Source organism: Podarcis liolepis (genome assembly GCF_965112155.1).
Source record: "Podarcis liolepis genome assembly, chromosome: 6".
Classification (NCBI taxonomy): Eukaryota; Metazoa; Chordata; class Lepidosauria; order Squamata; family Lacertidae; genus Podarcis; species Podarcis liolepis.
The window spans coordinates 21,840,438-21,866,548 of NC_139559.1; the positions used below are offsets into that span (position 1 = coordinate 21,840,438).

The window sequence follows — 26,111 nt, forward strand, 5'->3', positions numbered from 1 at the left end:
TCTTCTTCAGACTAAGGAAACAACTCACCAAAAAAATGTTTTCTTACTTCTCCCCTATTAAACCCAAGACTTCATATCATTACATCTATTGTTAGTTTGCCTTTTAAGCTTCTTTTTCATTACCTTCATACCGGACCTGCACTGGGGAGCTTTTTATTTTAATTTCCTTTTGCTTTTCCAGCTATTCTTTGGTCCCAACACACCATTTCTTTATAATTTATTACATCACCACAGGCACTTCTATCAAAATGTTCTTGTAAATTTGTTTTAAGTCGTCTCTATTGAATTTAGTTTGATTTTCTTTCATAACCTTTCTCAGACTGAATAAATATATTTACATGGGAATTTTCCTATATCAAGTGTAAGAGGGAGGAGGACGTTCTGTAATTTGTAATTAGTGGCTTAAATTAAAACTCAATATATGCATGCCAATCAAAACTTGATCACCCAGGTGCAGGATCAGGGCAACAGTGTGTGTGTGTTTAAGTGCAGAATCCCAACACACTGAAGACTCCACCAAGCAAGCTAAACTTGGCTTAGCATCCATGTTTGGTCTCATCTTTCTGACAGGGCTATGGGGAAGGGTTATAGCTCAGTGGTAGAACATCTGCTCTGCATCCAGAAGGTCCTGGGTTCAATCCCTCATATGTCCAGGTGGAGCTGGAAGAGAACATTGTCTGAAACCCTAGAGAACTGGTGCTAATCAGTGGAGGCAGTGCTTAGCGAGTGTCCAGGCTAGGAGAGCTACTCTAATGAGGAATGGGGGGGGGGACTCCCCCTGCCCCTGCTCCTGACAAGGATCCTGAAGCTGCCCAGGAGCAGTGGAGCGGTATAGATTTGGAGCAGTGGTTTGCAGAGGGACATAGTTCAGAAGACAACAGCTGGGCAGAACTGAGTGGGGAACAGCTAGGAGAAGAACAGGGAGGGAGAGAATTAGCAGACTCCCTTTCGCTGGAAAGTGTCCAACCGATCAGTCTAAGATCATGGAGAGCAAATAAGGTAGCTACACAGAAGGTCCAATGGTTGCGAGATCAGGTTGCCAGACAAAGGAAGTGACAGGGGTGGCTCGGGGGGAAGTGGGTGGAAACCTTAATTGGTAGCACCTTTCCTCCGAGAATGGACTCTTTGTTCTTTTGCTGTGAACATTAAAAATATATTTAACTGGTAAGAGACTATTTTCACTTTGTTCTGCTTATCCATGGCCAAAGGGAGGGAGGAAGCCATTTCTCCGAAACCTGACAGCTAGGTGGAACAACTTCTCAGAATAAGGCAGCTTTTTTATGACAGATTGGGCCATCTTTTTCTCACTGCTGCAACTGAGAGCCAAACAATATGTTCAAATAAAAATACACACCTTGTGCCGAAAGCATTTATGTTTAACACCATCCTCCCTTCTGTAATGGCTAGTAGAGCTTACCAACTTCCTGATGCTTGGTGTTTTCCCCACCCTCTGAGGATGGCAGCCAGTAATGTGGAGTGGGGACTGGGAAATGTGGAACACAATGTCAGTAGTTGGCTAAGTGGGGACTGGGAAATGTGGAACACAATGTCAGTAGTTGGCTAAGTTCCACTAGCTGCTTTAGAGGTGGCACATTTATAGAACACTGAATATTTGGCCCTGATTGGTCAGGCCAACTGTGGGAACAAAGCATTGCATCAACTCTTGAAAGCATTCCAGTGCATGTTCTGACGGCAAAACAGTACATAACCCAAGGTAGGGTGAAGCAGGATGAAACCTAAGTGGATATGTGCTAGAACACCCATAAGTTAAATACTGTGGCTGCTACCACCAATTATGTAACATGTTGTGCAACCTCTGGTGTATTCATTCCCATAACATTCCCCATTATTATTCTCCTTTTCCAGAGGAAGGATGTAAGATGAAGATGATGCTACACCGGTATGGTAAATCATTCAGCTCAGATAAGGGAAGCAAGCATGCAAATCCCTTTTCAGCTCTGAAGCTCACAAGATCTTGGGCAAGTGGCACTTAATCTCAGCCTAGTCTATAACTTAGGGTTGCCGTAATGCTGAAATGCCACTCAAGATCTTCTTGGAAGGGAAGTATATAAATATTATTGCCCAAGGCCACCCAATGGACCCCCAGGGACCTGAACCAGGGTCTCTCCCAGATCAATGCCCAGTTCTCTATCCCTGCTATCTTCAACCTCGTGCCCTCCAGATGCATTGAGCTAAAATTCTCATTATTCCAAAACAGCTATGATGTACCTGGTTAGGGAAGGCTCTTCCTTCCTATCGTTCCACAGTAGCTTTATAAACACCAATGTGAAACGAAAAAGTCAAGAAATGGCGACTACGTGAATCAGCTTGTGGAGGGAAAGGAACAGGCATAATTACTTCTCTCTAGCAGACACAGGTATGGCACCACCACCCAGCTTATCATCCTAAAGTGTTTTTTTTTAAATCCCTCTTCCATGTCTTCACATCTAAATCCAATAGGTATTGAGGAAGGGAAAACTGATTCTCACTTTCCCAATTCCATCGGCTTCTGAAGTTTCTATATCAAGCAACTGCTTTCTGTATTGAATAGTTTAGTGAAGAACCCCACCTTCCCCTTGTCTACCATGAAACCGCTGCATCTTGCAAAGGATTATGGGAAGACTATTGCCTTCATGCCCTGCTTGTGGACTTCCTAGGGGCGGTTATTTGGGATACTGGACTTGATGCATCATCAAACTGATCCTGCAGGCCTCTTCTATGTATTCTAGGCTTCTCTGAGTCTAGGGTGGATCCTAGAACAACACTCAGCACCTTCCTATGGTTACACTTTGCTAACGGCAATTGGCTTTTCAAAAAAATCTTGTTATTACTGGTCTTCTAACTGGGGAGCCCCAGATAAACACGGCCCTGCAACACTGTTAAAAAAAATCACTGCTCTAACCCAACCTAATTTATCTGTGTGTTCCTTTTCAACAACTGAATGCACAAACCTGCCATATTCCAAGCCTTATCACTGATCCATCTAGCTCAGTATTGTCTACTTTGACTGGCAGCGACTCTCCAGGGCCTCAAACACAGACTTTTCCTAGGTATGCAGCTCAAGAGCCTTTTAACTGAGGGGGGGGGGGTAGAATCTGAAATCAAGCCAACCTTGGTTAAAGCAAAGCAACTACCCTACCTCTGAGCCACAGCCTCTCCCAACTGACAGTTGAGATGGAGTTGCTCCAACATCCAGCAATCACATTGCAAATCTGTCTCAAATGCTAATCTTTGGATAGGTGTGCAGGCCATGTTTGTGGGAGGAACAGAATTAGAAGGCTTCTGCCCAACTAAAAGCACCAGGCGTGCCAATATTTTGGCACTGGTTATTACTCTTATTCAGGAGTGGGCCAATATTTTGCTGGAATCCAGCTACCATCATCTCCAGCCACTGGGCATGTTAGCTAGGCCTGGTGGGAATGAAGAGTCCAGCAACATACAGAGGGCACCATATTGGCGGCTGCTATTCTTATTAGTTTGAGGCACTTGCATTCACAGGTTTCTTTTTACATTTCGACTTCTGTAAAGTGTTGTGTACATGTGTGCATACACAATGCTAGCTTGAATGACAATATCTCTCAAGTTCCCCTGGCTTTTATCGTAGGGGAAAAGGACATCGGCTGTATCACAGGGTGGTTGTAGCCATACACTTTCCTCATACAAAGAAAGAGGAAATTTCTTATGTCTGTCTCTATGAAATAAGTGCCTGTGTGTGAACTGAAGAACACATGTTCAGAAGAACATGTGAACTGAAGAATGCATGTGTTTTGTACAGTGTTACCTCGGGTTAAGAATTTAATTTGTTCCGGAGGTCCCTTCTCATCCTGAAGCAAAGTTCTTAACCCGAGGTCCTATTTCTGGGTTAGCGGCGTCTGTAACCTGAAGCGTCTGTAACCCGAGGTACCAACATGAATTTGTCAGGTTGCATATTTCACATTGCTGGACTTTAATGTGCAATTATTTATATGGGGAGAGCTTGAGTGTGAAGCTTCAGGGGTAGATGCCCCTGTATTTCCGAAAATACAGAGTTCAGCCTCTGATGCCGTGGCTTTTAGTTTACTTTCATTAAAAAAAAAAAACATTTGATTATACTTGTTTTTGAAGTGCGCACTAAGCCACACATTGCATTTTTATTTTTTTTAACCACCTGCAGCTACTCCTGATCCACTTGGCAGGTCCTCTGCATTCAGTTCTCCTGTAGCTGTTGCTGAAAATGTAAGGGAAGTTGGAGACCGACTTATCTTTGGCAATCTCTCAAGCGCAAGTCACTCTTTCTTACTTCAGTTTCTGGTTCCAAATTACTCAAAGTCCCAGACTTATGTCTTAACTGGTAAACTGTTAAGACTTGCATGCCATTAGTGAAAGGGCAGAGAATGAGTGCCCTTCCATTTTACCTATGTGCCAATTCATCTGACATTCCAAGTGTTTGCGTAATGTGTTTCTACATCTCTATCTACATTTTGCTTTTTCAAAAACAAGGAGCGCACTGCACAAAATCTCTCCCCCCCCCCATACACAAACTCCTCTTTTATAGAAACTATCAGACTTCCTAAGCTCCTGCCAAGTACTTGCTTATGCAGTGAACAAATAATGACTTTTCCACCAGGAAGAAAGCATTAATTAAGTGTATTTGTCAGACTTCTATTCTAAAGGGAAGGGGGGGGGGTTATCTTTTGGAGGTGTCAGCCAGAGGTGAAAGGCAGATTAGTATGCAATTGAGGGCCTTCCAAGTTAAATCTCATCTTTGCGGTTAGCTGTTAATAATGAAGTTGTCAGTAAAGAAAGAGTTTAATGGTTTTAATTTTGTTTAATTACTTGGAAATGCTTGGAAATGGGACTAGTTTGTTTGCTTGTATTAACTAGAAAAAAAAAGAAGCAGAGCTTGTGAAAAGGGGAGAGAGCAAGAGGGAGGGAGAAAAGGCTGAGCCACATGCCTGAACGAGGGCAAGTTATAATCTATTCTTTGGTTGCTGAGTTTCATGCCTTGCTGAGAAAGAATACACATATAAATTAACATGGCTTAGTAGTTAAGCAAGCAGCAGAGGGGAACATTTTTCCCTAACTCCGGAACTCCATTATAACTTTCCTCAAAACCTATTGCTTCATTCTTCTCTTATTTTATTTTTTAAAATCACCTTAGGTAATAATTTGTGTTAATATAAAACCAAAAACTTGGGTCGCTTTACACAGCTTTTCTTATAAGCATTCCCTAATACTTTCCCATAACTCCATTAATGGCTACTAGAGGTTCAAATATAGTCAGATCTGACTGCCCAGGCTGCTTGTCCAGCTGGTGATTGTCAGTGGGCAACCTGAAGGTCCCTTCTCTCTCTTCTTATGGTTCTTTGTTGTTCAGCTGGACTTGACAGTCCTTCAAATAGTGGATGCTTTCAAATAGAGGGCTATCCTCTGTAAAATAGGACATTTGGCCATCCTGTGAGCTGGGGACTGGACATGGCACAAGAAAGAGGAGAGGTGCAAATCAGAAACTCTATGGGGTGATGGGCACCTGGGCTGAGCATTTAGAAGATTCCAGTTAGTGCAGATGTAACAGCTTTTCTAACATCAGTGGTCTGCACTCCCTGCAGTCATGTCAAGCCATGAGAACGTCGGCACACTCAAACTTCCCCTTGTTTTTTCTCTTTAAACACAATCCAAAGCTGCTGAAAACACAACTCTAGCTGCCTTGCACAGCTCCACTAACAAACGATATAGTGGCACGTCTAAAACAGTATTAAGATTGCCTACAATGACTGAATGCTTTCATTATTTAACCTAAAAGGGCACTGAACACAAGATTCAGCCTCTAGTAGGTTAAGCAAAATATTTCCTACTTCCTCAGAAAATCCTTCCCAAATTGTATTCATCTTGAGTTAATCCACCATCTACTGAGCGAATTACAGCGTATTTGTTTTGAAAATCTATTTTATAGAATTCTAAAGGGCTGTGTTTTCCTTAGGAAGGGCTTATTCTGCCTTTTCTCCACTTTCCCCTCTTTTCCCCCTTCTTGCTTTTTAAAGAGGGATGCCTGCTAAAAGGCCACGGCGGGTTTTTAATATCCCAAGGTGCCCAGCCCATATGAGTAACAAAATGTAAATAAACACAGCTGAACCAGGAAGAAGATGGAAGGTTTTCTCATTATAGAAATAAAATAAACAGATGTCCTTAAGCACTTTGGCTTATGTTTGTCAAAGGAATGGAGAACTCTTAGATGTCTGAACAGCAGCAGCAACGGTACATACTTATTAGGCCAATTCTCAAACAAAGCAAAGAATACATGCCATTCTGAATTAGCTAATAGAGCTCAAGGGGAAAGTCTACGTATCTGAGTTGAACCCTCACAACACAGATTTTCACAAACCAACAACAACAAAAAATATTTGCAAAGCAAGTAGATTTGAACTTCTTCAATTAATTTTGCAGTGCTAGAAAATAAAACAAGTTCTTCTTTCTTTCTTTCTTTCTTTCCTTCTGACAGTGCAGAGAATGATAAAAAGCATCATCGGGCTAGCCAGCAGAACCATGAATCAACATGATTCCATTTCAAAGAAGATACTAATTTTAAGGGAAATTAATGTGACTACTGCAACCATACGATAAACTAAAGTTCTATTCTGATAGAAGTTCCCCCCTTGAAATAATTAATACACAATTGAACTCTGTTCTGTTCAAGCTTGAGAATACCATAAGAAGACCTGAAGTTAGGAGAGCGTTTAGGAGATTTGTTGCTCATAATAGCCCTATTCAGACCTTCTTCATATATAGTAAGGGGGCTGTGCTAGCTGACTTCTCTCCCTTTATCCTGTCCCTGTTGCATGACTACCCTCCATGTGCTGGACAATCAGGGATCTAAATCATGTGCAGAGTCCCCATGCATACAGCAAAACTTTCCACTACATATCTTTGCTCCTCAGTGTGTGGAGGGTGGCAGAGCAGGCAATGGGGAAATGAAAGAGAGGGCCGAGCTAGTTAGCAAGAGAAGGATCATGCCTCAATAGGGCTAATGTAAACTCTGTTCTTACCTACATATAAAAAGGTAAAGGGACCCCTGACCGTTAGGTCCAGTCACAGACAACTCTGGGGTTGCGGAGATCATCTCGCTTTATTGGCCGAGGGAGCCGGCGTACAGCTTCCCGGTCATGTGGCCAGCATGACTAAGCCGCTTCTGGCGAACCAGAGCAGCACACGGAAATGCCATTTACCTTCCCGCCAGAGCGGAACCTATTTATCTACTTGCACTTTGACGTGCTTTCAAACTGCTAGATTGGCAGGAGCAGGGACCGAGCAATGGGAGCTCACCCCATCGCGGGGATTCGAACTGCCAACCTTCTGATCGGCAAGCCCTAGGCTCTGTGGTTTAACTCTACATATAGCTGGTGTGCTAAAGGATAGGGCTTGCACATCCTGCCCTTTGCTTATGCTCACTGCATGTAATGCGTATGCGATAAAACATGATAAACTGTTGATTTTCATCCCTGTAATTTTGCTGGGTATCAGGTGCATTGGACTACACTTGTGCAAACAACTTACACACTGTATCTATTAGGTGTAAGTGAGCCAACTCCATTAAGCAAGCAGACAATTCCATGGGACCACCACAAGCTGAATAAGCCAAAGTTGAATAAGTCAAAAAGAGCAGATTCAACCTTTCCATGCATTAGCGGATGCACTGTGAAGTCATTCCTGCTTTCTGCATGGACTGAGTATGCTTGGAACTAGTGCACAAAACCTAGCGGGCCAAGATTAGCGCACTGGTCAGAGGTTCCCCACCCCTGCTGCACATCTTAGGTGAATAAACAGCTTCTGTACTGAGCTCTGCCCCTGGATCTAACACATAACCATTGCGCCTTGCCTAGTTCCATTATGGGTTCTACCCACTCAGACCCTGCCCAGGGTCCGCAGTATTGGCAAGATCACTTAACCTAGACTTACCAACCTGGTGCCCTCCAGATATTTTGGACTGCAAGACCCATCAGCCACAAACAGCATAGTAAATGGTTAAGGATGATGTTTTATAGTCCAAAACAGGCTTAGGCAAAGTCGGCCCTCCAGATGTTTTGGGACTACAACTCCCATCATCCCTAGCTAACAGGGCCAGTGGTCAGGGATTATGAAAAATAAGTCATGTCAGACTAACCTGATCTCGTTTTTCGACAGAATTACAAGCCTGGTAGTTGAAGGGAACGCAGTGGATGTAGCCTACCTTGATTTCAGCAAGGCATTCGACAAGGTGCCCCATGATATTCTTGTAAAGAAGCTGGTAAAATGCGGTCTTGACTATGCGACCACTCAGTGGATTTGTAACTGGCTGACTGACCGAACCCAAAGGGTGCTCATCAATGGTTCCTCTTCATCCTGGAGAAGAGTGACTAGTGGGGTGCCACAGGGTTCTGTCTTGGGCCCGGTCTTATTCAACATCTTTATCAACGACTTGGATGATGGACTCAAGGGCATCCTGATCAAATTTGCAGATGACACCAAACTGGGAGGGGTGGCTAACACCCCAGAGGACAGGATCACACTTCAAAACGACCTTGACAGATTAGAGAACTGGGCCAAAACAAACAAGATGAACTTTAACAGGGAGAAATGTAAAGTATTGCACTTGGGCAAAATAAATGAGAGGCACACATACAAGATGGGTGACACCTGGCTTGAGAGCAGTACATGTGAAAAGGATCTAGGTGTCTTGGTTGACCACAAACTTGACATGAGCCAACAGTGTGACGCGGCAGCTAAAAAAGCCAAGCAAATTCTGGGCTGCATCAATAGGAGTATAGCATCTAGATCAAGGGAAGGAATAGTGCCACTGTATTCTGCTCTGGTCAGACCTCACCTGGAGTACTGTGTCCAGTTCTGGGCACCACAGTTCAAGAAGGACACTGACAAACTGGAACGTGTCCAGAGGAGGGCAACCAAAATGGTCAAAGGCCTGGAAACGATGCCTTATGAGGAACGGCTAAGGGAGCTGGGCATATTTAGCCTGGAGAAGAGGAGGTTAAGGGGTGATATGATAGCCATGTTCAAATATATAAAAGGATGTCATATAGAGGAGGGAGAAAGGTTGTTTTCTGCTGCTCCAGAGAAGCGGACACGGAGCAATGGATCCAAACTACAAGTAAGAAGATTCCACCTAAACATTAGGAAGAACTTCCTGACAGTAAGAGCTGTTCGACAGTGGAATTTGCTGCCAAGGAGTGTGGTGGAGTCTCCTACTTTGGAGGTCTTTAAGCAGAGGCTTGACAACCATATGTCAGGAGTGCTCTGATGGTGTTTCCTGCTTGGCAGGGGGTTGGACTCGATGGCCCTTGTGGTCTATTCCAACTCTATGATTCTATGAAGTTGTAGTCCCAAAACATCTGGAGGGCCGACTTTGCCTATGCCTGGTCCAAAACATGTAGACGTTTCCAGGTTGGAAAAGACTAACTGAACCAATAGTCTGCAGGTGAATACAGCAACTGAGTTCTAATTTTGTGCTTTTATCTTGTAAATCGCCGAGATGAAGGGTGGCATAGGCATTTAATAATAATAAAATAATAATTACTATTATCATGGCCTTTGGTTACTTTGTGAAAGTGCCCCCCCCAATTCTCAACACAGCATTGACATGCGTTGTGACAGGATCACCTGAAATGAAATACCTGAAATTTGAGTTGAGCTGCAAAGTTCAGAATGGCTGAACAAACTAATGTGAATACAGAGTTTGGCTTCAGAATGTGTATGAAGGCAATTAAACAGGCATCCCCAGGCTTCAAAGTTATTATCCAAATCTGGTAGGGTGATCTACCTTCCTTAAATGGAAGCAGTGAGTTTTGGCCCCATTGTGTCTCCTCTTCTACTGACACTCCTTCACCTTCTTAGCAATAAAGGGAATTAGCATGATGTAATTTCATGTTTTTAGCCCACCTGTTTTTACCCGAAAGCCATAACAGGAAGAAAAGAAAAAAAGCTGGAACTGCTCACCTCAGTTGTACAGAGATTTGGTTCTATACAGGTTTTGTGATTGTGGAATTAATGCCTGTCATGGGTAATTAATGATGGATTATGTTGCAAGATTTGCATGGGAAACCTACTGACTACAAAAAAGATCAGAGCTAACACAACTAGGATTACTTGAACTTGGTCACACTTGGCCAAGGGAAAGTGAGCTCTTGCAATAATTTGTGCAGGAAAACCCCACTGCAAAATGGTTTTTCGGTGTCATTCTTTCGTGTAAGATTTTCCTTCGAACTATATCCCAAGATGTTAAAATAATGACAATAAAAATAATATTTATCATTGTAATAACAGCAACAAGAACAATGATTATTAGACCATCCTCCCTTCAAAGCTCCTAGGAACTTCCATGTACAAAAACTACAATAAAATACAATGTTTTAAAAATAAACACTGAAACCATAAAATTATCAAAGCTCACAAAATTCCAGCAGCACATGACTCACAACGAACACAGCTGGCCAACTATTGCATCAGCCCCAATGCCAAAAAACCCAAATATGTCTTTATCAGTCATCCAAAAGATGGAAATGGGGGGAGGGGGACACAAATGCACTTCTGGTGGAAGAGAATTCTATAGCCACGGTGCCATAACAGAGAAGGCCCTGCTATGAGTCACCATGGAACAAGCCATGGCTGTAGATTAAACTATGATCTGGACTATTGGAGTGGATCTCAAGTGATGGTTTGGCAAATAATGAGAGAGACACTTATATTTAACCTTTGCCTATGGAATCTGACAGTGCAATCCAATACATGTCTACTCAGAATTCTCACTGTGTTCAATGTGGCTTTTTCTCAGATAAGTAAGCACAGGATTGCAGCACTACTTTACAAATATAATTATCCTATTAGCATAGCCATTTCCTCTTAACCATCTTTTTACACCAAAGACAAGACTACTTTGTGAAGTATCATGAAACGACAGCTTCAAAGATTCTATTGGCAGATGCTGAAGGACGCTGAATTCTTAAATTGTTCAACCCCAAATCAGCAACTGTAATCAGTAGATTAGACCCCAAGGGGAAAAAATTGCCAGAATAAGGACAGTGCCATGATTAGGAACTGCTGTGCTGATTGAATTAGGCAAAGGTTCCTTCCACACCAGCTGCTTCATCTGGAATTGCTATCCTTTGTTCATTCACATTTTACAGAAAATCTAGACAACGTTACAGCCAATCTATTGCATTCCAATGTTTTCAGTTTTGTCCCCATCTTTTTTCCAGACCCGATTGGTGGCAATTTCCCTCACATACAATGCAACTGCAGTGGCAGCCTATCCATCCAATTTAGCAAGAATGTGGTACAGTGATACCTTGGTTTACGAACTTAATCCGTTCTGGAAGTCCGTTCTTAAACCGAAACTGTTCGGCGCACTTTCCCTAATGAGACCTCCCGCCATCAGTGCCCTTCCACCATTTGGATTCAATTCCTAGACAGAGGTAAAGTTTGCAAACCGGAACACTATTTCAGGTTTTGCGGAGTTTATAAACCGAATCGTTTGTAAACAGGATTGTTCTTAAACTGAGGTACCACTGTACTCTGGGAAAGAGAAGAGATCCCAGCAGACTTAAGGGATGCCAAAATTATCAATCTCTTTTTAAAAAGATGAAAGAACTGATTGTGGAAAATATTGAGGCATCTCCCTATTAGCTGTGGCAGGCAAATTTCTTGCAAGGATCTTGGCAAACCGTCTCTTAACTATATCCGAGGTGGCCCTTCCTGAATCCCAAAATGGCTTTCGGCCTTCTAGAGGGACAGTGGACATGATTTTCACCACTCAACAGCTTCAAGAAAAATGCAGAGAAAAAAACCAACCCCCGTATATGGGATTTATTGACACTGGAGTAGAAATCATATATCGAACAGATGGAAAGCTCTTCCATCTGAGCAGGCTGAAAGCAAAGAGTAAGGTTGCGTGTCGAGGTCCCCAGGTCCACCCCAATAACTCACACATCACACAGAATTTTTTGTTTAAGGTTTTTGGCATAATTTTGGCCACAACTTTATTAAAATACAAATTTGTGAGTGGTTGCTTAGGCATTGGTTGCGACTATCTGTCCCCACCATGGGGGACAGACTGACATGCCGCACAATGCGAAAGTCAGAATGGGGGAATACACTTGGGGGTTACGCGGAGCAGGGAATCTGCCCTCACCCCAAATGCAACCAGGAGCTCATTGCTATGGCCCGAGCCCCCTTGACAGAGTGGACAAGCAATAGTTAGCCCCCAATTCCTTTAACGGAATCCCTTGCAGCAGCAGCATTAGAGGGGCAGGCACAGCCAATCCATGCTTCTCAACCAACCAAACCATAAACCAATGCCTAACCGCAACCTTACAAGTTGTGACGATTTGCTACGCAGTAGGCAAAAACCAAATGGCCCCAGCCAATCAGCCAGATGGACAAAATTCCTACCAGGCCTCCGCTCCAAAGCAGACGACCCCATGACAGGCATAGCAAGGTCAAAGCGAACAACCCTATTCTAGGGAGGGAGGGACGGGCAATCCGCTGCACGGGCGAAAAGAGGAAGCCCTAGCCTCGTGCAAGGAGTTTTAGCATTTCTGGCTGTCAATCAATAAATGGCAACATTAATTTCTTCCCAACAACAAGGGAAGCCCCAATCGCATCAGTGGCCAACGATCAGTTAGCCCGCCCCCAACTTTGGAGTGTCCTGGCGGCCCCCACCGCAACACGTGCTCTCCATGAAGGAGAACACGCTTTACTGTAACTTCCTTCATAGAGCTTCAGTATGCTGATGACAACGTAGTGTGCACACGCTCAGAGGATGACCCCCAAACCATCCTAAATATCTTTGCAGAAGCTTGCAAAAAGCTTGGCCTATCACTCAACATCCAAAAAACCAAAATGTTGCACCAACAAGTACAAAATAACCCCTCTGAAACCACAAATCCAACTCAGTGGTGTAACATTGGAAAATGTCGATCACTTCTCCTACCTAGGCAGTTATCTTTCCACAAAGGCCAACATTGATGTTGAAATCCAGCATTGCCTGAGCTCTGCGAGTGCGGCTTTCTCCCAATTGAAGTGCAGAGTGTTTGAGGACAGGGACATTCACAGGGAAACCAAAATGCTTGTTTACAAAGCTATTGTACTACCAACCCTCCTATATGCTTGTGAAACATGGACCACTTATAAACGCCATCTCCAGCTCCTGAAAAGATTCCACCAACGGTTTCTCCAAAATTTTTTACACATCACTTTGGGAGACAGGAGAACTAATGCTAGTGTACTGGAAGAAGCAAAGATCACCAGTGTCAAAGCAATGATTCTTCAACATCAACTTTGTTGGACTGGTCATGTTGTGCGGATGCCTGATTATCATCTTCCAAAGCAGCTACTCTATTCCGAATTTAAAAATGGAAAGCGTAATGCTGGTGGTCAACAAAAGGGGTTTAAAGACTGTCTCAAGACAAATCTTTAAAAAATGTAGTATAAACATGGACAACTGGGAAACACTGGCCTACGAGTTCTCCAGTTGGAGAACAGCCTTTACCAAAGGTGTCATGGGCTTTGAAGACAGTCAAACTCAGGACGCAAGGGAGAAGGCACGCTTGGCAAATCCACACCGTGATCAACTCCTGCCCAGAAACCAATGTCCCCACTGTGGAAGGACGTGTGGATCCAGAATTGGCCTCCACAGTCACTTACAAACTCAGTGTTAAAACTGTGTTTATGGAAGACAATCTTACTCGGCTACGAGTGATCGCCAAAGAAGAAGATGATGTGCATCATCGTCAGTCAATTTCCATTTCCTGTGGACGACAGGGGGCACTTTAAATATTGATCTCTTCATCTTCTTTTTTTAAGTTGCAAAGTAATGCTTTTCTACACATGCACACATACTACTACTACTACTAATAATTTATTATTTGTACCCCGCCCATCTGTCTGGGTTTCCCCAGTCACTCTGGGCGGCTTCCAACAAAGATTAAAAATACATTAAAATGTCACACATTAAAAACTTCCCTAAACAGGGCTGCCTTCAGATGGGAATGAAACTTGCAATTGAAGCACCCTATCCTCAGCAGGGGACATAAACTGACTGATTGAGGTTCAATTCATCAATTGCTGTTGCCATCCTGAACAGGAAGCTAATGCAGAGGCAAAAGCCACAGAGAGAAAGATTCTAATTATACTTACAGGGGACCTTTGATGAAAACTAGGCTCAAATCTGAGCAAACATTATAGAACAATATTGACCACAGTACAGTGCTATATTAAGTGTTGTGAGGAATCACCATTTAAATTCTGCTTCCTGCTGGTTGTCAAATGCCTCAGGAGCGCTAAAAGGCACTAGTATAGAGTTTCCTCTTCAATCACATGGACTTTCCTTTCACAAGGAGATACCAGAAACCTTCCAAACACTTTAGCAGGTTTCTACATGATGAACAATGTTTTAGGACTTTTTATATTTGCCCACATCTAAAGGCAGACAATAAATCCATCTTGCTAATTATACATCCGGCTTGTTATAACCATCATAAAACAAGCCCAGCTGGTAGAATCATAAAATGATGTCAAATTATATTCCCGCAGCTATAGCAGCAGTGTTCAAGGCTGTTCGAACAACTGCCAAGTTGGTCATCTCAATCTAATAAATAGCAAACACAGCCTCTTCCACTTCATATTAAAGTACTTAAGCATGTTCTAACTCAAAGAAGTTTTGAATTCATTTGTCATTATCAGTAAAAAAGAAAAAGTGAAAAGAGAAACTGTAATTAGAAAACAAATAAAATGATGACCACCTGCTTTAGAGGTCTGTTGTGGTTATTAATTATTACTCCACAATAATTGCAAATGAGAAAGTTATGTGAATTCATGCATCTTTTGCTACTTGCAGACATGACCTCTGACGAAATGTCATATGACATGATAGGTGGGGACGAAAAATGAAATTACTTTTTGGTATGAGGTTAGGGCTCAGTTCTCTACCTGAAGGAGAGCAGAGAAAATGGCTGACGTTGCATGTCTCTGCTCTTTCACAGTACCAGTTTCCCAGAGTTCCTTGGTACAGAGTCATGAAACAGTTTTGAAACTGGGCTCTATATTTTTGCACAGTTCAGATGAATTAAAGGGCTCTGTCACCCTAGCACAACAAATCCGCTTTTTAAAATAATCACAGTTTTCGCAGTTTGGAAAGCAAGAGAAAAATGCACTGAAAAGTGTGGGATGAATGAAGAGTTTGCTGAATCAGGCCAGTGGCCCATCGAGTCCAGCATCCTGTTCTCACAGTGGCCAACCAGATGCCTGTGGGAAATCAGGAAGCAGGATCTGTGCACAAGAGCACTCTGCCCACCTGCGATTCCCAGCAACTGGTATTGAAAGGGAAATCACCTTTGACAACAGAAGTCAGATTTGCGTGTTGAGTCTCACAATGCCACCCCCAAAAATAATTCACACTGCACACTTCAATTTTTGTTTAAGTTTTTGGGCATAATTTTGGCCACAACTTTATTCAAATACAAAAAATGTGAGTGGTTGCTTAGGCATTGGTTATGACTATCTGTCCTTGCCCCCCAAGGACAGAGCTGGTCCCTTCCGGACACCACCGGAAGCCAGCGTGGGAAACAAGTATTGGGTGAGAAATGAAGCTGGGAATCAGACCCACACCTCTCACCCTCCTGTTCCAGTGGGGCTTGCACGGCCCAAGCCCGGCTCCACGGACAAGGACGAAAGAATGGCAAGCCCCTGGATTCCTTTAACGGAATTCCCTTTCCGCATCATTTGGAGGGATAGGCACTTACCCCTCCAAGCACCAATTTAACCAATGCCTAACCGCCAACCTTACAAGTTGTGACGATTTGCTACGCAGTAGGCAAAAACCAAATGGCACCAGCCAATCAGCCAGATGGCAAAATTCCTACCAGGCCCCCGCTCCAAGGCGAACGACCCCATGACAGGCATAGCAAGGTCAAGCGAGCAAAACAAAAAACCACCCTATAAAAGGGAGGGAGGGCGGGTGATCCGGTGCAAAACGGCCAAGAGGACGTCCCATCATCTGGCCTCTGTATTTAAAGCCTCTGACCCCTCCTCCGAATTGGCAACAATCAAAATTCCCCAGCAACCCAATTAACCTCTTAAAGGCTAGGGTTCCACCAAATTTGCCTAGTCATGACAGGGTGGCCTGTTCCCCCAACCGCAACACGTGCTCTCTGTTAGGGAGAACACGCTATAACAACCAGGTATAATCTAACCTCCATTTAAGCTTCCTGCAAGCAAATCAGGATGAATGCTCAATAAAGAACTCATCCACCCTTAGAGACATGCTATCTCTGATAGAAGAGGCAGCAAACAGACTTTATGACTAGTTGCAAATGCTAATGTTGAATTTTGAGGGAGGTTTGTTCCTGTGGTTTTTAGCTTGAGGAAACATTCAAACCACACCTGCAGTCCGAAATGGCACAGTCCAGTACCACATACATCACACAAAGCCTGCTATTTGCGTTGTCTCTTTTACACAAGCCTTATCTGAGGAAAAACCCCAACCAGGTGCTGGGCAGAGGGGAGTCAATCTAAAATAATTGGTACCTTGATCAAGCAGGAGTTCTTGTATCATGTCTGCTGAATAAATTGTTTTTCTTTTCTTTTTTGAGAGAGGAAAACCTTGACAAGAAAAACAGCTCATTGTCCTATTTTGGAGAAGTCGAACAATACTCTTTTGAAGAACTTGAGTCTCTTGGCCGTGTGATGGGATGTTAATTAAATTTTCACATGTTTGAGGGAAATACCACTGGACTTAGTTATATTAAATATATTCTGAAGAAAAATGAGCAACATCTGCTAGAAAAGCTGGCGTATTAAGCCGCCCTTGTAATTTTCAATGTGTTCTGGGTGGACAAGCAGCAACGGGGGCGGTTGGAGGGGGGAGGGAGAAGACAAATTCCACAATACCTTCCCATATCTGGATGCAAACGTTCCCGTGAGTAAGGAGTGAAAAATAATTATCGTCTCGTCCAAGTCCCACACAAAAACACGCTGTGGTGAAAGACAGAGGGGTGGGGGAAAGACAAAAATCATACCATATTAGTTGCAGGAATATATTCGTTTGGGATCCAGCCTTCCTCAAACCAGTGCTCTCCAGATATCTTAGACTACAGCCCTTTATATCATCAACACATTCTTGTTATCTTCACTCATCCAGTTCCATCACCTTAGCCACCTGAACGTTGGTTGCTTCTAGAAACAACTCCATATTTTCTCTCCTTATGACACCTGCCTATCATACAAACCCTTTATAAGATCTCTTCTTTTACATAAAGGTTGGGGAACTTGATCTGGCCACAGTGTGCCTGATCCTTATCTCCTCCACCACTTATGGCCCAAGTTTGAAAGGAGTGTCAGGACCACCCAACTGTCAATCACCTGAGATCGCCACAAAATCAGCTAATTATCTTTGGGACTTCAAATCAGTGGGCTTGAAGTCATCAGCCATCCAGCTGGCTTTCTGCAGGAATCAGCTGTGCCATCAAGTTTCCCCCAGGAAACCCACTTGAATCCACCAGCTCAGACGTTTGCCTTGGGCCCTTGCCAAAGGTTTACCTGGTGGTGGCAGTAGCAAGCAACCATTTTGATTTCCCACAATGTCCCTGATGTAGCATCACTCTAGGGCATTGTGGGAAATTAAAACAGGCCGCCACCAGATAAGCTTACACCAATGCTGAGAGGGAGCCTAACAGAAGACACTTGGCCAAGGGTCCCTTCAAACCTGAAGCCAGACCGGGTATTTTATGAACCTCCCTGGGTTACATCATATGAAGAAAAACAGAATCAAGAAACCACAATAAGGGCGAAAGGTTACATCTGCATAGTTTTTATACCAGATGTACATGTAACAATAATCTGGTTTGAAATATATTCTACTCGTAAGTCAAAATAACAGCAAGGACTTTAAAAACTTGGGGAGGAAACAAGTTATCTGGTAACTATATTATTTAATTTCAGTAGGGAAAAACCTAGTTACAGGTTGGGAAGCCTAAGTTTTACTCAGTGTAGTGCCATTGAAACTAATGAAATTGACTGGGTCCATTAATTTCAATAGGTCTACTGCCCTGGATTTAGTCAAATACAAATGAAATAGGGTTGGGGTGAAAGAAACCCTCTAGACATCTCACCTCAATTTCGGTGTCAGCTGATGGGGAGGGATCATTGTTTCTTTTCGATCGCCCTCGTAGCTTTCCATCCGTCCCTCTGTGCTGCCTGTCTGTATCTGTGTCTTTTACAGGTGTTGTATATTCACCTACAGGTATATATAGAAAATAATTCTACGCAAAGCCAACTTCCTATGTTATGGTTCTTGAGCTTCTTGAAAAACTACACAACAGTGTTCCACTTATCATCAAAGAAGCAGAAATGACAATTGTAAGATCCTTCAGCAAATCACCATGGTATCTTAGCACAGGCATAGGCAAACTCGGCCCTCCAGATGTTTTGGGATGACAACTCCCATCATCCCTAGCTAACAGGACCAGTGGTCAGGGATGATGGGAGTTATAGTCCCAAAACATCTGGAGGGCCGAGTTTGCCTATGCCTGTTTAGCAAATCTTCAGACCAAATCAGGAAGCCACACACCTTGGTAAAGATGCATTTGCTGGTTTGGTTGTAATGTAGGGCTCGTCTGCTAAATTGAGGGGAACCAATTCCCTTGTCTCTTGTCTTATGTCAGCTGATTCTGTTCAGATCTTGATCATTTGAATACAGCAGTGCAAAAGGACAGGGCGATTAGTAACCCTGAGATTTTTTAGAACACCAAAGGTGTAAAATTACTCTTTTGTAGTAGTACAACTCACCTTTTTTAAAAAAAGAAAAGAAAACTAATTATTCTACAGAAATAATGCAGCACTACAGATCTATATCTATCATCTAGCTAGCTAGCTAGCTAGCTAATCTATCTCACCCTAGTTGCAGATAGGTAGCCGTGTTGGTCTGCCATAGTCAAAATAAAAAAATTCCTTCCAGTAGCACCTTAAAGACCAACTAAGTTAGTTCTTGGTATGAGCTTTCGTGTGCATGCACACTTCTTATTTTTTATTTTGACTATCTCACCCTAGGAGGTATTAAATGTTTCAAAAAAGGTTTAGAAGCATCTTCAGAGGATAGATTATCAAAAACTTTTTAACATTCCATCACACCTGTTTCACATTTTAACCCAGAAAACAATGGGTTCCCACCCAACACCTCAATGAAAGCAGGGATATTTTATAAGTTGAATTACAATTTTTAATTAAAATTGCAAAAAATCAAAATGTAACACAATTTTAACAGCTTGCAACATAGTCTGAAGAAAAGGTTTGCCCAATTTCGAATAATGTTCCACTTAAAATCAATAGAGCTTTTATTTATTTTTCAAACAAACATGCTTAGAACGGAAGTTTTAATTCAGCCAAGCAGCTTAACAGAGTTCTGAAATTTTTGAAATAATCAAAGACTGTTACTTGCCTTGGGTCTTTAAGTGGTGTTTATTGTGGGCAATGTTAATGTTGACAAGAGACCACATTTTAAATAACCTTTTTGAATACCACTGACTTCAATTTTTTCCTTTTATATGGAGCTCTCCAATCCCTCTAGCAATTCAGATGTAGCATTTTAAATAGGAATCTGGTTCATTTTTTTCATGGGAAGGATTTTGAAATCTCAGGCTGAGATCAAATCTAACGAGGGGGAAATACTCCAAAGTAATTTTGCAGTAATCTGCGTTAGCATTTTGTTTTGTTTTAATTTACTATATTTTTTTCTGTTTGACTAACAACAGATGTGCAGGGTTGTTCCTTAAGTGAGCACACCCCACTTTGGGTTGTACATACAGTGATTATCCACAAATGACGTGGTGCTTTATAAAAATGATATAGGCTGCCAATGAAAATTTCGCTGGGGAAGTGATATACTGACTGCATTCCAACAGAACATTGGAAGATGATGACATTTAAGCCCATAATTGATAGTTAAAAACTAAGCACTCCAATAGATCACGGATCACTTCAAGAAGTATGGAAGGTCATTTATTTAAAAGAAATAAAATAAACATAGAGCTCATTGTTTACTTAGCCTGTTATCTGTAGCTTTATTTAAAAGGTCCTCAATCAGTATGAATGCTTGTTAAACTAAGAACTTATAAGTGGTTGCTAAAAAAATGTTTTGTTTCTAGAAAATAATATGAGAGCAGTGGTATTTGCTGCTATTGTTGATGATGATTATGTGCCCTCTTCCTACAGACAGCTATTTAATGACAGAATTTCAGTTTCAGTCACTTGTCTTGCTTTCTTCTCTGTCTGATCTTGACTTGTTGCATCTAACTACAGCTGCACTGGGACTAATGCTTTCTAGATGTGAAATAATTTCCCTTCCGTTAGCCTTCTTTCAATATTTCACCAGCCTTTTCTAAATTTAATATCATTATTTTGAGCCCCTAATTAATACAGTATTATCTTTGGCTTTTTTGGGGGCGGGGGCAGGAATTGTACTGCCCTAATGATTTGGTGCCAATATGCACACTCTTATGGCAAATAACAAAGTTTGCTCTATTGCACTAATATCGAAAGAGCTTCATTGACTTGCACTATGTTTTCGGACACCGACTGAAGTTATGGTTCTTACTTTTCAAGCCCTGTCCTAAATCGTCTGAGTTCAGAGTAGATGAAGGACTAACTTATTCCATATGAAACTGCCTCTCAGTTAAGATCAGCAGCTGACATCCTTCTCTGGATCCCCTGGCACTTCAAGCCTGGAAAGTGATTACTGGAGAAGGTCTTTTTGGGGGTGGCACCCTTGGGATACGAGCCTGACAATAACCACCATGATTGTTGCTTAGGACACAGAACAACATATTATTATTATCTGTTATATTTCAGAGACCTTTTAAGTTAACACCAATGTGCTTTTTAAAGGCTTTATTTTAAACTGCCTATTTATTTTCAATTCATTATTTTTATATTATTTATTTATTATTATTATTATTATTATTATTATTATTATTATTATTATTATTATTATTATTATTAGTTTAAAGCTGCATTTACTTAGGAGCAAGCCCTACTGAATCCAACTGCACTGTTAATCTATTATTGTATTCAGTATATCATAAGAAAGTCTTGTATTTTCTTTAACACATGGGAAATCTAAACATATCTCCCAATACATCATCCACAGAAACTAACGTATAGTTTATGCTGCAAGGATTGGGGGGTTGCGGGAAAAGAAGCATCACAACTGAAGCTTAGCTGGAAGCAGGAGCAGACAGCACAGGGGTAGGGGTGCTGTGGGGCCACTCTCTCAATAGCAGCATCCCTGCTGCTCACCTGTACAGCCCAAGGATGGAGCAATGAGGTTGCGGCTGTGTGGGTGCAATGCTGGGCTCCATCAGTGTGCTCCTTGCAGCCTTGACTTCACCCCTGCCCTGCCACCATCAAAGAAAGTAGCGACGGCTTTACTGCCAGGAGGGCAGCTCTGGAACACAGCCGCACCCTGCCAACTGCTCCTGCCTAGAGGTTACACCGTTTGGTTTGGGATCCCACCCCCCACCCCATATTCTTAGATTTGTAGGATCTGGCTTTCTATATTTAGTACTAAAATAAAGATACTCTGCACTCACCTTGAGCCACTGCCATTCATATTTCACTGGTCCTGAAATATCCTAAAAACAGGATCCTGCACCCAGGCTAAAATTTAAGCCCTGCACATAGTTGTACTTTTCAGTTCATTTTAAACAGGGGAGGGATTTCCAATCATTAAAGACACCTACCAGAAAGTGATTCGGTGCTCTGACTGTTGTTAATGTTGTGCGAAGACTCTTGGAGCGAGTAGGTCGATGCTGGGATAGCTGATGGACTGATGCTATTTGCAGACATGTAAGAAGAGTTGTAGGAAGAGCTGTAATACTGCGAATATTGGCTTTGGGTGAAGCTGGGATATGAAGAATACTCCTTTGAAAGAAGAGACAGCAACGCTAATCATTCTCCAAATGTCTGAAAAGCAGCACACCTAATTAAGAGCTATGCACTTTGCAGGCTAAATATAACCAGGCTTACAAATATTTCCCCATTATTCTTGCCATTATCATATTCCCCACTTCTGTGTTTTGCAGAAGTAGCATCACCTTTGAATTTGCTGCATTTGCCAGGAAGCGCTGACGGTAACTTGCTTATTTCACAGAATCTAGTGCCAGGAATCAAGCAAGTCACTTCATGGGACTGCATGCATGTAATAGCACTTCTTCATTTTAAATAGCTGCACCACAACATCAATGTGAAAATGTGATAAAATAAAACTATTGCACATTTAAAAAGCATGTAATCTTGCCTCACTTGTTTTTCCTCTTGCACACTGCATTTATACAGAAGTGAGTCCCATCTACCTGGGGGTTGTTAAAACACTTTTAGGGGATGCACGCTAAAAAAATCAACACCTGCTATATACCTGTGAAATGCAAAGCCAGTACATGACTAAATTATACAACGGCTCAGATCTATGATCTGGCACTATAGCTATAAAAGCTTGGTGCTTAAGCAACTCCTCAACCTGATCCCCTTCCACTGAATTACTTCCTGCTTTCATCAAACCATGGTTTGCTCTTATCCCATCAAGCAATATGCCTTTGAATACCACTCACTGGAGGGTGATGTTACACTAAGGTTCTGCTTGGGATTTCCCAGGAGCATCTGGTTTGCTATTGTGAGAGCAGAGAGCTGCCCTAGATGGCTTTCTCCAGCACGGTTCTTCTTACTTAAATCAAGACTGCTGTTTTCTGCAACCCTGGTTTGGGGAGTAAGCTCAAGCCATAGCTTGTCATTTCAAATTTCACATATACCAGAAAACTATGGTTTGATGAAACCAGGAACAAATTCACTGAAGTGGGGCATGGGATTGGAGGGGGAATATGGAGAGCATGGCTTGTTCTTATAGTGCCAAACCATAGTCAAATATTATGTGTGAACCAGTTCTATGTATATACCACAAGACAACACTGCAAAACAGCATAAAAACCAGTTTCTCACTTGCATGCAGAGGTTACAGAGGTGGGCAAACCTAAACTTAACCATGGTCGTCAAACCAATCTATGATTTCACGTTCTTGGTTTGCTGCAACCTTCTAACACAGGGGCAGCCAGCACCATGCATTTCAGATGTTGGACTGAAACTCCCATCAGCCCTGGCCAGCATGATCAATGATCAGCTATGATGGAAACTGTAGTCCAACATGTGGAGGCACCAATTGGCTATGCCTACTGGAACCATCTAAAAGTATGTGCCTTTATCACTGGCGTGGGGCCTGTCGTCCCAACAGCCCCAAAACACGAAGTTCTTTCGAAGCTTATAGGAAACTGAATTTAGGATGTAATTCTTTAAGATACTTGTATGCCCCATAACCTCAGTGATTTCATTTTAACTTAGAATGCTTATATTTCAGCCTTTGCATAAACAAAAGAAGCATAGTGACTTCATACTTGGTCTACACCAAACTTTATGAGCAAGCGTTCTCATATAGTGTTTCTGCATGTAATGTTATCCACATCATATATTTATACACATGCTTTATATTTAAAGGTGCTAACTTATGCAAAGCATGAAGTTCATCAACAGGTGTACGTCCAAATTAGGAAGAGCGCAAACAGGCTCCGATGGCTTCATATTCGCAAGCGTCTCTGAGTGATGCTTTAGAATGTTGATTCACATCTGTTGCCGAAAGCCAAGAAAGAAGCCGGCACTCTCTGCAAGATGATGGAAACTGCTAATTTTCAAAAAAAAAAATATGTTCATGTGATACTGTGGTGTCCCCATTGTGACATGTTTCAGCGTCACACCCAAAGTGCTGAGATTGGGCCGGGACTGGTAGGAGGAAGAAGGGGGGTGGGGAGGTGGAGGAAGGAGTGTTTGGTTGATTTCGAAAGCATTTGGTTTCCAAGTCCCTTGCCAAGCTGTTGAGATCTGTGAGCGTCCATAGAGACGTACGCTTTTTGTCCCTTAAGAATGAGACGTTATGTATGATAATCAGAGACAAGTATCAAGGAAGTTACTCATGTCCATGCGGCTGAAATATGAACCACCTCCTTTTCAGGACATTTTTTAAAAAATGGTTAAAGTTGTACCTGGTGCACTGTGCTGAACCCTGCAGAGCTCGTCAGGCCGTTGGGCCCCTGGTAAATCCCTGAGGTGCCTAAGAGAACAGAAGAAGAAACAAGATAGGTAATAGAATTCCATTAAGCCCAATACAAATGGCCAAATTATCCTCAGAGGGCAGATCCTCGCCCTGCCTTTACTTGATCTTCTGTATAACCTGTCAATGGGTAGGGAAGATTTTAGGAGCTTAAGGATTTTGGAACATAAGATGACACTGCTGGATCAGGCCAAAGTCCCACCTTGTCCAGGATCCAGTTCCCACGGTGGTCAACATATGAAGCTGCTTTGTTGGAGCAGGTCAGAAGTATTTGCCCACCCTAGGTCAGGATTCCTGCAAGACTATGCTAAGATTCTGAAACCTCACCTTTTTAGGTACTTGCCTTATGAAAACATCCTGTTACTCTGCATTTCTTAAGCTCCAATTAAAATAACAAAAATAATTCCTTCTTATATCACTACTGCATCTTTATGAGGAATGTCTTATTTCAGGAAGGGGTATGTTAAAAACAACAATTAAACTTCCATTTTGCAGGCAGAGTGTCAGGCACAAGAGAAATGGCCTTTTCTGTGGTAGCACCATGCTTCTGGAACTCCTAACTGGTTGAAATCCAGAAGTGAACCACATTCCAATATATTTGGAAAGCTGGTTTCAAGTGGCTTTTAGATAGGCAATGTTATTCTTTTACAGCTGAACTGATGGACTAAGGTCACATCCATGCCACACATTTGACTTATCCCTGGCAAAATGGCCCTGGATTGAACAGAAATTAGTTTACCTCCTCTATTGTTGTCCTCTAACACCCCCCCACCCCCCCAAAAAAAATCCCAAGCAACTTTCTATTTAAGAAGAACTTGATGAACCAACTCCTTGACACAATTTCTCATTGTAGGAACTGCCAGCATCTTTAGCCGTAAAGCAAAGACTCGGTACATGGGACCAGTGGAGTGCTGTTTTAGCCAAAGCACAGGAACAAATGCCTCTCAGTGTCTCCATGCTGCGTCCTTTCTCCGAATATCCGCTTGTTTGTTTTTATTTTAAGACCCTAGATTAGGCAGGGGAATGGACAGCTGAACAAACTGCAGCTCGCCAAGTGCAGTCAGTCACAAAAGCACATGCAGAGAGAAATAAATCTCATGCCAAAAAAAGAAAGAAAGAAAACCACCCGACTCTAGGAGGAGAATCTGCTTCCAGAACTAATTTGCCATCACATTTGGCCTTTAAAAAACATTTTGCACAAGGGGAGGGGAGGGGGGAATTAAAAGCACAGGAAAGGTCAAAAGCTAATGATCTCTCAATGATGTGGAGCTTGCCTTAAGGGTGCCAGTCTGGGACACTGCTCCATTTGGGTATTCTCCACCCAGCCCTGCCCTGGGCTCAGCTTGGGAGCATTCATGCCAAGGGGATAAATCATAGAAGCAGCTATGTGTCAACAGCTTTGCATTTCCAAGCCAAAAAAACACAAAAAAAGCAAAACTCTCTAGACTCAGCACTTCAAATTCATGCATGTTCAGAGACCAAGGCTGGATGAATTGAAGGCAAAGCAACAGAAGTGAGTTGTTTGTTTGCTCCCACCAGAGAAACTCTAGGCAAAAGCCCTTGCTGAAGTGGAAGAGGAAGGAAGTTTTCAAACTGTAAGAGGTGTAAAATTCTGTAACACTCACCTTGCAACCACTGGAGGATCAAAGAGATCACTTAACACAGAACTAGATATATTTATGAAGGGCTGATGACTTGGTGTGGGGGGGGGGGAGCCTCAATTATGGCCTGTTAGTATCAGTATGCATCCTCTTCCTAGACTATGATATTCTGAAGTATTTCTCCATGTCTGCTCAGTATCAGGGACTGCTTTGACTAGAAATAAGAGAATTTTTAATTGAGAGCTTTGCTGACATTCATTGGCATAAAAAGGTAAAGGGACCCCTGACCGTTAGGTCCAGTCATGGCCGACTCTGGGGTTGCGGCACTCATCTCGCTTTATTGG

General features: G+C 42.4%; 1 protein-coding gene across 5 annotated transcripts in view; it reads right to left on the minus strand.

The window, feature by feature from the left end:
- EYA2 (EYA transcriptional coactivator and phosphatase 2) overlaps positions 1-26,111 on the minus strand; it is a 131,343-nt gene that overhangs the window by 24,872 nt on the left and 80,360 nt on the right. For all 5 annotated transcript variants that reach the window (XM_083508121.1, XM_083508120.1, XM_083508118.1 and 2 more), the window contains exons 6-9: positions 24,099-24,166; positions 21,756-21,936; positions 18,132-18,256; positions 16,912-16,995 (exon numbers count right to left, since the gene is read on the minus strand). In XM_083508121.1, the coding sequence (XP_083364247.1) occupies positions 16,912-16,995; positions 18,132-18,256; positions 21,756-21,936; positions 24,099-24,166 (458 nt within the window). The remainder of the gene's footprint in view (positions 1-16,911; positions 16,996-18,131; positions 18,257-21,755; positions 21,937-24,098; positions 24,167-26,111) is intronic.